Source organism: Xiphophorus hellerii, chromosome 3 (genome assembly GCF_003331165.1).
Source record: "Xiphophorus hellerii strain 12219 chromosome 3, Xiphophorus_hellerii-4.1, whole genome shotgun sequence".
Classification (NCBI taxonomy): domain Eukaryota; kingdom Metazoa; phylum Chordata; class Actinopteri; order Cyprinodontiformes; family Poeciliidae; genus Xiphophorus; species Xiphophorus hellerii.
Genome location: NC_045674.1, coordinates 11,966,190 through 11,979,698, shown reverse-complemented (window position 1 = coordinate 11,979,698; position 13,509 = coordinate 11,966,190). Strand labels below are relative to the sequence as shown.

At 42.0% G+C, this 13,509-nt stretch overlaps 2 protein-coding genes across 4 annotated transcripts in view; one reads left to right on the top strand and one right to left on the bottom strand.

Moving 5' to 3' along the window:
- cicb (capicua transcriptional repressor b) overlaps window positions 1–2,434 on the top strand; it is a 45,787-nt gene extending 43,353 nt beyond the window's left edge. For all 3 annotated transcript variants that reach the window (XM_032558316.1, XM_032558315.1, XM_032558317.1), the window contains one exon: window positions 568–2,434. In XM_032558316.1, the coding sequence (XP_032414207.1) occupies window positions 568–857 (290 nt within the window). In that variant the 3' untranslated portion in view covers window positions 858–2,434. The remainder of the gene's footprint in view (window positions 1–567) is intronic.
- A 1,447-nt stretch (window positions 2,435–3,881) lies between these two features.
- On the bottom strand, window positions 3,882–13,043 carry znf526 (zinc finger protein 526). The gene is made up of 8 exons (XM_032558318.1): window positions 12,827–13,043; window positions 11,942–12,372; window positions 10,890–11,056; window positions 10,356–10,451; window positions 8,684–9,447; window positions 6,798–6,933; window positions 5,233–6,717; window positions 3,882–4,365 (listed from the first exon to the last, which is right to left on the bottom strand). Exons 2-8 carry the CDS (start codon window positions 12,216–12,218, stop codon window positions 4,195–4,197), a joined length of 3,096 nt encoding a protein of 1,031 aa, XP_032414209.1. The 5' UTR covers window positions 12,219–12,372; window positions 12,827–13,043; the 3' UTR covers window positions 3,882–4,194.
- Between the last annotated feature and the right edge of the window lie 466 nt (window positions 13,044–13,509).

Here is a 13,509-nt window from a genome sequence, read left to right as displayed (position 1 = left end):
TTCCTCACTGTTTGGAGTTAATCAAATTAAACGTTTCCTTTTTTGTAAAGTCGGTTAGAATTACCAAACGGATTTCTATTTGAAAAATGTCAGAAAACGTGAAAAATTTTTGTAATGTTTTTTTTTCTTTTTATTTTGTGTCAGTATTTACCGTAATGTGAGAAAAAATGCCATTTACCTTTACACAATTTGGTTGGATTCTTTCAATGTAATGAACATGTACTATGCCTAATATTGATCTGTTGAGTTTAATAAAGGTTACTTATATTTTATATGTTAAACAATGTAACTGAAAATGGGGGATATTTTTGTTAAATTAATGTTTTGTTCTTAGACTAGTCAGGTATATAGGGTGTGTGAAAGACATTTCAAAACATAAAATTTTATTATATTTTAGTTTACTTTGTCCCTGCTGTACAATGTAGAATACAGCCTCTTTTTTTTAGTTCATTTGTATTGTTTTTATCTCCAAAAACAATACAAATGAACTGGAGAGGTTTGAAAACTCACCTTGAAAATACTTGAAAAGTGTTCAAACCCTGATGAGCGTTGATCTCCTGCTTGCAGCTCAGGCCACTGCAGCATTCCAGACAAGATACTCCGACATTTTCCCCTCCAAGGTGTGTCTGCAGCTGAAGATCAGGGAGGTGCGGCAGAAGATCATGCAGACAGCGACACCCTCTGATGCCTCCATTTTAGGCCCGTCAGAGTCCGCTGCATCGGCTCCAGGACCATCCGGCTCCCAGGTGGGGGAGGGGGCTGGCAAAGGAGGTGGAGACCTGCATGATGAGGAAGTGGAACAGGGAGCAGACGTGAGTCCAGAGGAGCTTCGTGAGTCACAGGACTCTTCTAGATGAGTGGTTGACCAGTCAGCAACTTCTCCGCTTCCACACTTATCCGTATCCAGTTAGGATTTGTTTGCAGTATTTGGACATTTTAAATGTTTTATTTTGTGTTCCTCTCACACCAAAAACATGAACACTTTAAAAACAAGTGGCACAGAAAGTACCACATAAACAAACTGTTCATTCCCAGTCTTGAATCAGCACTCTGTATCGACCACCTCAAAGGAAGATTGATGCCGGTGATCGAAGGACCATCATGTACAGCTGCACTCATTTGCCTTGAAGATGAAACGGTTCCCGCTTCGGATAGACAAACGGCAAACGGTTAGCAATTTTAAAAGAGGTAGTTGGTCCATGTTTTGATTTTTGTTCTGTTTTTAATCATTTTAGAGTAAAGGCAGTGTGTGAGGAGCAACCTGTATGTAAACTTGACTGTTCTGAGTTTGTGGTTTGTTTCTGCTGACGTTCGGGGGCTGGGCCCTCAGCAGCCGGAAATGATGCGATTGCTCGCAGTGGACCTTGAGAGATCACTTCCTCACCCGTGGGCCTTCAGAGGAGGTTTTACCAGGAGTGACTCGAAGATAATCAGAAGCTAAACGTGGACTTTCTGGCAGTGCCACCATTCCTGCAGTTACCTGACCAGCCGGGACTGACCCGTTAACACATGCCAGTAGTTGGGAAGTGAGCATTCCTGTGCCTCTTGTTTGTTTGCCATGAAGGAAGGAGGAAAAGTCGGAGTCACCGGCAGGCACATCCTGGCTCTCAGATATAGAGGTCGAGCGGAAAAGTTCCTTAATCCTCTGTTGCCAAGCAGTTCATTTACTTCTCTTTTTATATTTTGTTTTGTATTTAACATCGTCATTCTCAGTTTGTCGTTGTACTATTCTTACGGTTATTACTCCTCATATCATTTAAGTGAATCATTCTCTTCTCTGTATTTGTGTTTGTTTTTTTGTCTTCTTTCTGGCAGAATTTTTTTTAGTTTCTGCTGGCGTTAAATTTCTTCTTCTCTTCGGTTGAACTTTTTTTTAATTATTATTATTTAACAGTTTTGGAGGCAGGTGAGACATGCTGCTCCACGCCTGTACAGTTCCTCCATTGTAGTCTTCCCTTGACTGGCCTCTCACCTCAGCAAGGACCTGCGGTGTAATTCTTTTTATTCATTTCAAACAGGAATACAAACACAGCGTGGACCTTTTTAAGTCATTTCAACAGTAATAAGTCGTCTGTTTTTAGAAGACCCCGTATGCCTCTTACTTAGGTTTCTATAGTCTCAACACTTAAACTTCTCCTTCCTCCACCTCTGTCCTCCCCTCCTTCCTCCTTTTGTCACTTTATGCTCTCTCCTGACCTCCTTTCTAGAAGGGTGGAGGAAGAAAAACTGGAGGAAGTGAAGGGAGGGAACAAATCAAAGAGAGCTGGTAGGACATAATACTGGTTGTGTCTTTGTGCAAGACTTGGTTGTGTTGTAAATAATTACTGTAGAGTCAGTAGACTCATTATTGATATGGAAAAACAATCTGTCATTGAGCATATGTTGACTTTTATCATTACTGAAGAAAAAACAATAAATATGACTATTAATGTTGTGTTTTGATTCTGATTCTGTTACCCTGAGAGAAATGTATAAGTATAAATTAATGTATAAGTATAAATTAGATTTAAATTTCAATCTTTAATTATTGACTGATTTAAGGTCTGTATCTGGATGGGTGTTAAAGGTGTGTTTGCACAGAAGTGTCATCTTTGAGCTCTTATGTATTATTCCACACTATGCCACCTACTGGCCAACTAGTGTAAGTTCACAAAACAACTGTTTATCCCTGGTGAACACATTGTTAATCTTTGGAGGGCAGAAGTGTCAAACTCCACACCTGAATGGCTGGTGTGCTGCAACATTTAGGAGTTGCTCCGCTCAAAAAAATAAAATAATCAGGTTGTTAGATGGGCTGTAAAGATTGACTGCAGGTTGAGGAAGGAAATTAACCCTTTACTGGACTTTGAACACATCCAAAAGCTGCAGGTTGCTGGTCCTGGTGGGTCTGACTAAACTTTTCTATAATACAACATGAAATAATGTTAATTAACAACAATTAAGTACTAAAGCAACTTAAAATATAGATTAATTTGTCATGTTAGGAAACTAATGTCCATTGAAGTGGACATTATGTATCACTTTTATTTTGTTGGAAAATACAGATGCAACTACTCCTTAAGTAAAATAAACATGATCAACTACAACTTACGGTATATTATAACCAAAGCAATGTTTTCTGCAAATTTGTTTGTACATTTCAGTCATTGTCTTCTAATTTTGGATAAAATCAGTGAATTGTGTTATTTAACTACCAACAGTGCTGGAATTAGTTTGGTGCATCACTGAGCTCATTCTTTACCACTTCCCTTCATGTTTAGTGTGAATGTTTGTTTTGTAGAAATGTCTGTTAAATTACAGGAATAATATTGAGTGAATGATAAAGTCATTGTACTGAACAATGCTTGCTTTGTAAACCACAATATTTTTATTGTCTAGGTTTAACTAAATTTCAAAGTAGCATCTCATTTTATCCAAATAGTCCCACTGATGCCATTTTTGGCCGGGTACTGAACCAAACCTGTACAATGTAATGTAATATGTATAATACCAGCGACAAATTGCTACCCTGTCCTGTCTGTGGTTGGAGGGTTTATTTGGATTTTCTAATGAATGCGATGAACTCATCAGTCTGGATCTGGAAATGTCCACACCTATTTGACCTTACTATCGATCCCAGTGCCAGGATTATTACAACCATTCTAACTATGCATATTTCTTTCTCTATTATTTTATGCAGGATTTTCAATTCGAGGGGGAAAAGGAAAATGAGTAGAAGCTGGAGATAGGGCAAGATGGAGGAAGAACAGCAAATGTGTCTTACTAGGTAAATGTCCTTCTAATTGATTAAAACATAAGGTTGTACAATAGGGTTATTTAAGCATTAGTTATGTCCAAATACTTTAAAACACAACTGTCTGGTTGAAAAATGCAGAGAAACATTAAGAAAAAAACCCTTTATTTTACAATGAAACAGTGATAAAAATAATATAAATGTAATCAGAGGCACAAACAATGGTCCTTATTTAAATTTATAGTCATATCTTTAATTTAATAGGTATCACTTCCAAATGTATCAACAGTGATCCCCCAAATGAGAAAAGAGGAGGAAACCTGACAAACTTTGGTCTTATATTCGAGTTCAGAAGTATCTGGTTGCGTTAAATCATCACATTTTCCTTCACAGCATTGAATTAGTCTTAGTTTTCAGCCAGTATTAGGACTAACGTTGAATCAGATCCAGTTTTGGTTCACTCAGAGCAGCTGCAGCCCGTCCGCTGCTGGGTCCGCAGCGAGGCCGTTCTCCAAAGCTCTCTGATAGATCTCCAGCGCCTGCTCCAGAGGCAGAGCCCCTCCCTCGCTCGTCTCGATGATGGCGATCGTCTCTCCAAACTCGTTACACATGATGGTGGGGGTGCCTTGTGTCTGTGAAGAGGATTATTATTAATTAGTAACAAAGTATTGGGATTCCTACTCTTAATTTATCCTATTAATATGGATGGTCCTGGTGAGGGAAGACAAAATGAGTCCTGCGTGTAATCCAACAGGATTAATTATTTAATTGTAAGAAAATGTAGATTATGTAAGGTTATATGGTTCCATAATGACCACTATGACCCTCTAAAGCAACATTAATGTGAGTGAAATAAACCCAGAGCCAGCTCTGAGTATTAGTGGCATTGTAGATGAAAATTACCACCAAAAAAGTTACATTTTAAGGCTAATTTAACATTTTCACAAAAAATTGGATAATCTCTACTGTCAAAAAGTTCTAAACTTGGGGGAAAAAAATCATAGCAACTCTTAAATGTGAAAGCAAAAACTGATTTCTACAATATGACAAAATACTTAACTTTGTATAAGTTTTCAGCCCTTTTAAAGTAAACAGAGGTCTAGTGTATTCAGGGTTTCCCCCAGTGTATTGTATTCAAAATCACACCAGAGTTCACTTTAATCTAACAGAGACCGAGCGTTTTAGGTGAACCAGAGTTCGATTGCACATTCACACCTCCCCAACAAACTGGAGTTTCTAGGTAAACAAACTAGAGTTTGATCAAAGTGGACTAAACATGGCTGGTGTGAATGCTCCGAGTGGCCATGCAAGAAGACACTCAACTAGAGATACTATGGTTAGTGGAAGAAAGTTCTTTGGTCTGATGAGACCAAAATGGAGCCATTTGGCCTGCAGACAAAATGCTATTGCAGAGTGAAAGACTGATTTGTAAAAGCAATAAAACAATTTTTTTTAAAAAGAGTAAAATATCCAGCAGTGAATACTAAGAGGCACTGTACCTGCTGAAGATCTGAGGTCTGGATCTGAATGAGCTGGGTTTGCCCGTTGGCCAGGTCCACTACGGAGGCATCCACCACCGCCACTGCAGAGCCAGCCTCCGCGGCGGCAGCCTCCTCGTCCAGCTTCTGCTGTCTCGCGTGGGTCTTCTTGTGGTTCCTCAGGTTGGAGAAGGTCTTGAAGGCTTTGCTGCACAGCGGGCACACGTGCGGCCGCTCGCCCGTGTGCGTCCTGCGGTGCTCGGTGAGGTGCATGCTCTGGATGAAGCCTTTTCCGCAGGTTTCGCAGCGAAAAGGCCGCTCACCTGTGTGGACACGCATGTGCTCCCGCAGGTGTGTGCTCTGACGGAAGCGCTTCCCGCACACCTGGCAGGGGAACGGCCGCTCACCGGTGTGGACGCGCTGGTGGAGCGCAACCGCAGAGGATGACACAAACAGTTTGCAACAGATGGGACATTGGTGAGCTTTGGGTCGCTTTCCGGCGCTGCGCTGCGGCCGTCCTCGACCCAGGGAGAAGTGGCTCAGTCTGTGAAGCCGCAGGTTGGAAGGAGAGTTAAGCTTCCTCCCACAAATATTACAATCTAAGGCTCCTTTACCACAGCTGGTTAAATCTCCTGATGATTCGATCACTGTTGTTGATGTAGATGGTTCTGACGGGTTTTGGACCGGTGTCGGGTGCTGCTCCACACAGTGACTTTCCCGCTGACTCTTGGTCAGAAAGCCTGCTTCACAGTGAGGACAAGGAAAAGGAGCCGGAGCTCCGGGGTGTTGAGTGAAGCGGTGCGCAGCCAGCTTGTTGGGCCAGCGAAATGTGGCGGGGCATTCGGGGCAGGCAAGCTTCGGCGCGCTGGAGTGCAGCAGGCTGTGTTGACGCAGGTTGGACGACTGGGAGAAGGAACGATAACACACGTCGCAGCGGTACGGGCGAACTCCAGAATGGATGAGGGTGTGGCGCATCAGATTGGCCAGCAGGGAGAAAGTTTTACCACAGTCTGAACACTGGAAGGGCTTCTCACCCGTGTGTATGCGCATGTGGTTCTGCGCATGGATCTGCTTCTTGAAGAACTTCCCGCATACGCCGCACACAAACCTGCGCTGAGGAGTGTGGGACTTGCCGCGGTGGTGAGCGAGCAGCAGCTGGGAGGGAAACGTCTTCGAACACGAACGACAACTAAACGTCCCTTTGTCTGACGACGAGGCGGTGTCTCCTGACGCGGCTTCATCAACAGAACCGGAACTTGCGACATCTTTCGTCATAACCTGCTCATGAGCTGCTTCCATTTTAACATTGTCCTTCTCCTCCGTCGTTTCTTCAGCATCCAGAGTCCTCGGAGACTCAGACTGTGGATTCCTCAGTTCCTCCATCTCTTCTTCTGTGAGTGGAGCCTGCTCATTGATTCCCGCTTCATCTATTTGAGGTTGCTTCTTCTCTCTTGCTCTCTGTAGGATAGCAAGAGCGGAGGCAGATGCTCTTTGTGGAGGTGAAGCCTAGAGAAGAATAGAGATTACGTGACATTACGTTAAGAGGGCTGAAGCAGTGAGAAGGACAGGGGTATGCCAGTTCCTACCACAAAGATGTGAGTGGCTGTTCCTGATGAATCCTGGTCGAGGTGGGTCCGACGATGGTAGAGGTATTTAGTCATGTTGGTGAAGGTTTTGTTGCAGATCTGACACCTGTGAAATGGATCTGCAACATGTACCTTTCTGCAAAAGGTCAAAATGAAGAAAAATGCATATTCAGTCAAAGTCATTTTTGCTAAATAAACCTTTCCAAATTATTACAGCTCCAATTGCTCGATAAATTGGGGACTATATACACCGTGTTCCAAATTATTATGCAAATTGGATTTAAGTGTCAAAGATTAAATTTTTGGTTGTGCTATTAAATTTACAGATGGTATTGTGTGTCAGGGCTCTTTGAATCACTATAATTAATTTCAGAGAGCTTGGTTGATTAGTTTGTCTGGAGTCGCAGTGGGTCCAGCCGTACATGAAGATTAATTTTCAAACACACTTGTTCACTGATGACTGCATTGCAACCCTGGATGGTCCAGATGGACGCAGTAGTGGATTGGTGGTGGATGGCCACCACGTCCCAACCAGGCTGTGACGTCAGCAAGGAGGTGGTGGAGTCATTTTTTGGGCTGAAATCATGAGGAGAGAATCATTGGTCGACTCCTTCAGAGTCCCTGAAGGTGTGAAAATGACCTCAGCAAAGTATATGGACTTTCTGACTGATCACTTTCTTTCATGGTTCAAAAAGAAAGAGCGAACCTTCCAAATTAAAATCATCTTCATGCATGGCAATGCACCATCTCATGCTGCAAGGAATACCACTGTGTCATTGGCTGCTATGGGCATGAAAGGGGAGAAACTCATGGTGTGGTCACCATCCTCCTCTGACCTCTGACCTCAACCCTACTGAGAACCTTTGGAGTTTCCTCAAGCAGAAGATCTGAGGGTGGAATGCAGTTCATATCAAAACAGCAACTATGGGAAGATATTCTGACATCCTGCAGAGAAATTCAAGCAGAAACTTTCCACAAACTCACAAGTTCAATGGATGCAAGAATTGTGCAGGTGATATTAAAGAAGGAGTTCTACATATGTTAACATGTAACTCGGTCTGTTAAGATGTTTTTGATAGAAATAGCTTTTGATTTTAGTCCATGTGACCACTTAATGCTGCACATTCAAAGAATGACCGTTTTCAGTTCTTTATAATCCATAAAATGTTTAGAAAATCTGCTGTGCATAATAATTTGAAACAGTGCAATTTGAGTTTTTTATTTTTGAAAAAAATACTGTTCTCATGGGGAGCTTTGTTCAGTAAAATTTGATTTATACTGTAATAGTTCATGACTTGAAAATTATACTGAAAAATCATTTGCATTGACCATTTAGGAAAACCTGAGAAAATATCACTTGCGTAATAATTTGGAACATGGTGTATTAATATGTGAGTTTAATCTATCAATCTGTTTCCGTGTCTGAGAAATGATCGACCAACTTTTCAGCTAGAAAGTATTAAACTTTGTTTGCAAATAGCTGTCTCATTTTTAATATTTATTTACCATCTTTATTCTATTCAGCTCTAGAGGAGATTAGCACACTTTAGGCTATTAATTATATTATACAGTATTATAACCTTCTGTACTTTAAGGAGCAATATTTATCTGCTGCAAAGATTCTCCCCAAAAAGGTTTTCTTCTACAGTTTAGAAGTCATAACATAAAAACACATTAACCTTACCCAGAGAACCACCAAGCAGCAGCGAATTTTAATATCTGAGTAGAAATGCATGTACTGGATTTAAATCCCCAGGAAGTTTCCAGTGTTTTTCACAGGTTAGCAGAATGAGATTTATAGAATAAGAAAAAAATTGGATCCATGAACAGTCCCCCCCCTCCACACACTTGGACCCTTAATTACTGTAATGTAATCAAATATTCACCTGTGCATGATGAGCGTCATCTCAGTAGTGAAACCATTCCCACAGTCCACACACAGATACCGTGCAACGCCTGAATGAGTGCCTATGTGCGTCTGCAGCGACAGCGCTTTCTTGAAGATCTTCCCGCACTCCGGACACTCGTGTGTTCCCTCCTCGTGAACACGCTTGTGAGCGGCGAGCCGGTTGATGGAGGTGAAGGCGCGGTCGCAGAGCTCACAGCGTAGGGGTTTGGCCAAACCCAACGCCTTCATCTCTGCTGCTCTGCTCCTCAGATCCTGCGACTTCAGCAGAGCCTCTTCGCTTCCTCGCATCTCCTCCAGGCCACTCATGACACCCGGCCCTCCACTCTCCTTGTCCTGGCCCAGGAAGTGCTCCCCCTGGTGCTGGAGGAAGTCCTCTGGAGTATTGAAGAGAAGGGCGCACTCTGAGCACTCGTAAGGGTGGATGACCACCAGCTCGGCTGATTGCTGCTGGCCGGTGCCAGGCGCCAGCCTGAACTCCAGTCTCTGAAGGCCGTTCTCCAGGACCTCCAGCTTCGCTGAGGAACTCTGACCCAGAGCAGACAGCAGTGTCGGCTGCTTGGAGCGGTGCTGGCTTGGGACGGTGGAGCCATCCGCCAGAGCTTGAGCGGTGAGGATCTGCAGGTGCATGGTGGCGGAGCCAGGAGTCGGAGTCACAGGGGGCAGCAGGTAGGAACGGGTGGACCCAGCAGGTTTGGAGGAAGATCTACGAGTCTTCTTCTGCTGCTGCTGGTGGGAAAGTACCTGAAACACAAGATAAAATGAAAACATAAGAGGATAGAAACTCATGCACTGTTCAGAAGTTTGGCGTTTTAACTTAGCAGGATAAACATCTACAATATCAAATCCTGTCCACTACAGATTTAGATTTTCAGGAAACAGACAGCATGTCTAGATCAGGACTGGTTGTACTAGAATGCATTGATAAAACACATTAACAAACTGCTGAATTATTACAAAATAGTTGTGCATACATTCAATAAGTGAATAAATAAAATAATATTGAACATTTTTCCACATTGATCAGTCCCTACAGGAATTTGTGACCGTTGTTATTGTGATTTTTTTTGCAGTCAAATTTGCTAATTTTGTGGAGCTACTTTAGAAACATCTCCAAGAAATTTTGCAATATTTAAATAGGCCGTAAATGTGACTTTTTGTTGCTTGCCAAATTGATCACAGGCTGGACATCAAGTAAGGATGAGGCATCAGTCATAGAAGTAAGAAATACTGCCACCTGCAGGTGGGAGTTAGCATCATTTAAACCCCAGGTTTTTGATCATTTTAGCAGAAAATTCACAATTTTGCATTAGCAGGAAAAAATTTATTTGCGTAAATTTCCACCACCGTAAAAAACTGGAGGGACTGACTGATGTAATTTGGCAGTAGACAGATAAAACTGTTTTGATTTGGTTGATAAAATAATATTTATGCATACAACTGTTATCTTGAAGTCTCTAAGTTTCAATCTGGGGTTTAGAGGGCCACATAAAACGCTGTGGCGGGCCGGGTTTGGCCCTCGGGCCTTGAGTTTGACTCATGTGGTCTAGATAAAACCTTTCATTGAAAGATGGCATTTGGCATTTTTCCCCAAAACAAGAGGCAGACAAACCAAACAATCACGGGTTTATATGAGGTCTAGGTAAAAACACCTGTGCCAGGATCTCTCCAGCCTGCTGCTCACTCAGCACAAAGTTCTGCATGTTGTTGAGAGGAGTGATGGAGCCGTCCGCCTGCAGCACATACTCCTGTCAGCGTGAACAGAAACACAAAATCAGTCTTTTTATGTTTGATTAAAACATACTGTTAAATGTCCATTTACTAGGCTAATGTAACATTTTAAAGTTTGGGGGGAAAAAATTAAAAACGGTGACCTGAAAAAGAGGCAAGCAAGAAGACATCTTGAAATTAAAAAAAATTAACTTTTTCATGTTTTTGACATAAATTCGAATTTATCTTCCCTTTAAATGAAATGGTTATTGATAATTAAAAGCGCCTGGGTGTTGTTTGCTACGTGAAGTTGGTAGAACATTAACTCAGAAGCTGACTAAGCAGAAATGTCTCTGCCAAACTCCATTACCAAGCTGCAGCTGATCAAAGGTTGTATTTACAACGTAAACAGAATAAGTCATCGGATGGACGCTGGTTTGTTTCTCAGGAATGGAGGGGTGTGTTGGATCGCTTACGTTGGAAGCCTGTGTGTTGCTGTGTGTGCTGCTCCTGCTGTGCGTTCGCCGGTGCTCCAGCCAGGTATCAGGGGAGTCGAACAGAGCCAGGCAGTCGAGGCACTGGTACTGAACGGGTCCCTGCGCCTCTGAGCTGGCCTGCTCCAACTCCTGAACCTCACACACCTCTGGAGAAAAAAGGAGAAGGAGAAGTTTGAGTTGGTTTGCAGCTCAGACGCTGTTTTTCATTTAGCAGCGGTGAAAACATGAGGCAGATTCAGCAAGAAATATGACATTTAGAGCTACTGAAAACACGCAGATTCAGGGAAAAGAGGAAACAATAGAGCTTCTAATGAACAGGATAATTTATCACAAACAGAGGCGGGGAAAAGAGATGCAACCCAGAGAGTTTTGGAAAGAGGCAATGTAAATAGTTTAGATTATCTCTGATGTCAACTCAGCAAAGACAGAAGTCATGTGAGCAATTTAACTATTTAAGAATTTTATAATTTCAACAAAGCTGCTACTAATGAGAAAGAAACAACTGAGAAGGATTAGAGCAGGGAAAGGAGTAGGCACCAACAGAGAAGAAGATATAAAAGGAACGGTTCTTAATGTCTATAGTTAATCTATAGTTAATGTCACTGTTCGTATCATTTCTTCCTGAATAGTTTTCTGTGTTTGCAAATATTTTTACCGTTTAACCTCTGTGTTATGAAGTGGGAGAGAAGCAGAAGAGGAAACGGAACAGACAGATGAGAGAGAGCAGCTAAAATGACAACATATCAGTTCCAGCGTTAAGTGTTCGAGAGGGTGAACTTGCAATATTATGTCATTCTCATTAAATTACTTGAAAAAGGTTTTAAAACAATAATATTATTGTTTATCGCAACAATTAATGGGAAAATGATCATCCAGTAAAATTTGTTGTGACAAGCCTAATATTTTTGCATAAAAATCTGGTCATAGTAAAATACACTGATGGTTAGAAAGCAATAAAATAGAAAATACTACAGGGTTTTTAATAATTCATCAAGATGCTACATTTCCTGTAACTTTTGCTTTTAAATCACCTTGTTGCTCGAACTCCATCCCAGCCTCTCTCATGTGCATCTCCTGATGCTGCAGCAGCTCCTCTGCATTCACAAGGAGGCTCCCACACTCCAGACACTGGTAGTGCTGACCCTGGCCGATGCCCGAGGCCTCAGCATCGTTTTCCTGGGCCGTGTGGATCTGCTGGTGGATCAGAACCTCCTCCAGGGTGCCAAAGAGCTGCTGGCACTCGCTGCACATGTACTGGTGCTCCACATACATGTCCTCTGCCTCCTCCTGGCCCCCTTCTGCCATCATGGCAGGGTGTCAGCGTGGGTGGTGACTTGCTATGCCTGTGAGTTTATCATGGGAAGTTGTCTGAAGGACTGATTGATGGTGAAACGTCACAGCCCGGACTTGTTAATGAAGGCAACTTCTTGGCATCTAGAGAAACCTCGGGTTTGCGGCACGCCTGAGAGAAACGACAACAAAAACAAATTAAAACCCTTTTTAAAAAGTACAATTTACCTCCTATATGTTTATAATTGATTTATAAAGTGAAATCCTCTATTAATAAACAACAATCCCTGTAGTGTTGATGGAGGCATGGTGAAAGAAGTGCGGGAACAAACACACGGCCGTTAGCTGAATGAAGGGCCTCTGATGCTAACATTACCACCTCGATGAACTAAAAACCCCCCAAATTCTTCACCTGCTTCCAAAAATAAACTCCTATCTTTGTTTACAATGTGTGATAGCGTATGGAGAGCTGTTGGCGGCGCTCCTTTGGAGGCTGCAGACCTATTTCTCGGCACCGCGGTTTCCTGAAAGCGGAGGCCCGGTTCGTCGGGCGGTCCGTCAGGCGGCGCTAGCCACTTTTCTCCGCAGCTCTACGGCCATGACGGCGGGCCCTTCTTTACCCTTACCTCTCATTTACTGTCGCTGAACAGACCGTCGTGTCCTCTTCCCTCGTAGTGAACGCACCCGTTTGTCTTTGATGGCAGTCTTTTGCCAGCAGTCGTGGCTTTAAAAATTCTCAAACAAATAAATCGCCATATAAATATGGCTTATAAAGCGTGTAAAGCGACGTTTACCCGCCGTTCGCCGCTGTTCCTGTGCTGTAAAGCCCCGCCCAGTGTGATAGCGTGTGCGTTTCAGCTCCTGTGATTGGACACAGCGACTGTCGATCATAATTGGCACTTTAATGCTGGGAATTGTAGTTTTTATAACCATAGAAATTTTAAAGCGAGGAGAAATTTCTCCAAATACAGGGCAGTACTAAATGAATACACTGATGTATTCAAAGTTAAAATATTTTATTTTTAGTCTAGCTTTCACATAAACTTTAGTAGTTTTGCTTTTACTTAAATAATTTTTAAATATTTTTTCTTATTTGCTTATGAATTTTTAGAAAATTTATCCAGATTGGTTTTAATGCGTCTTTATTTTACTCTTTTGCTTGTTTGTTTGTTTGAGCTTAAACAATATTATAGATCTGTTTTATTGTTAGAATTATGTTAGAACATTTGTAGCTATTACTTTTCTACATTTATGGTATTGAAATATGCATTTTATTACTATATATATATATATATATATATATATATAT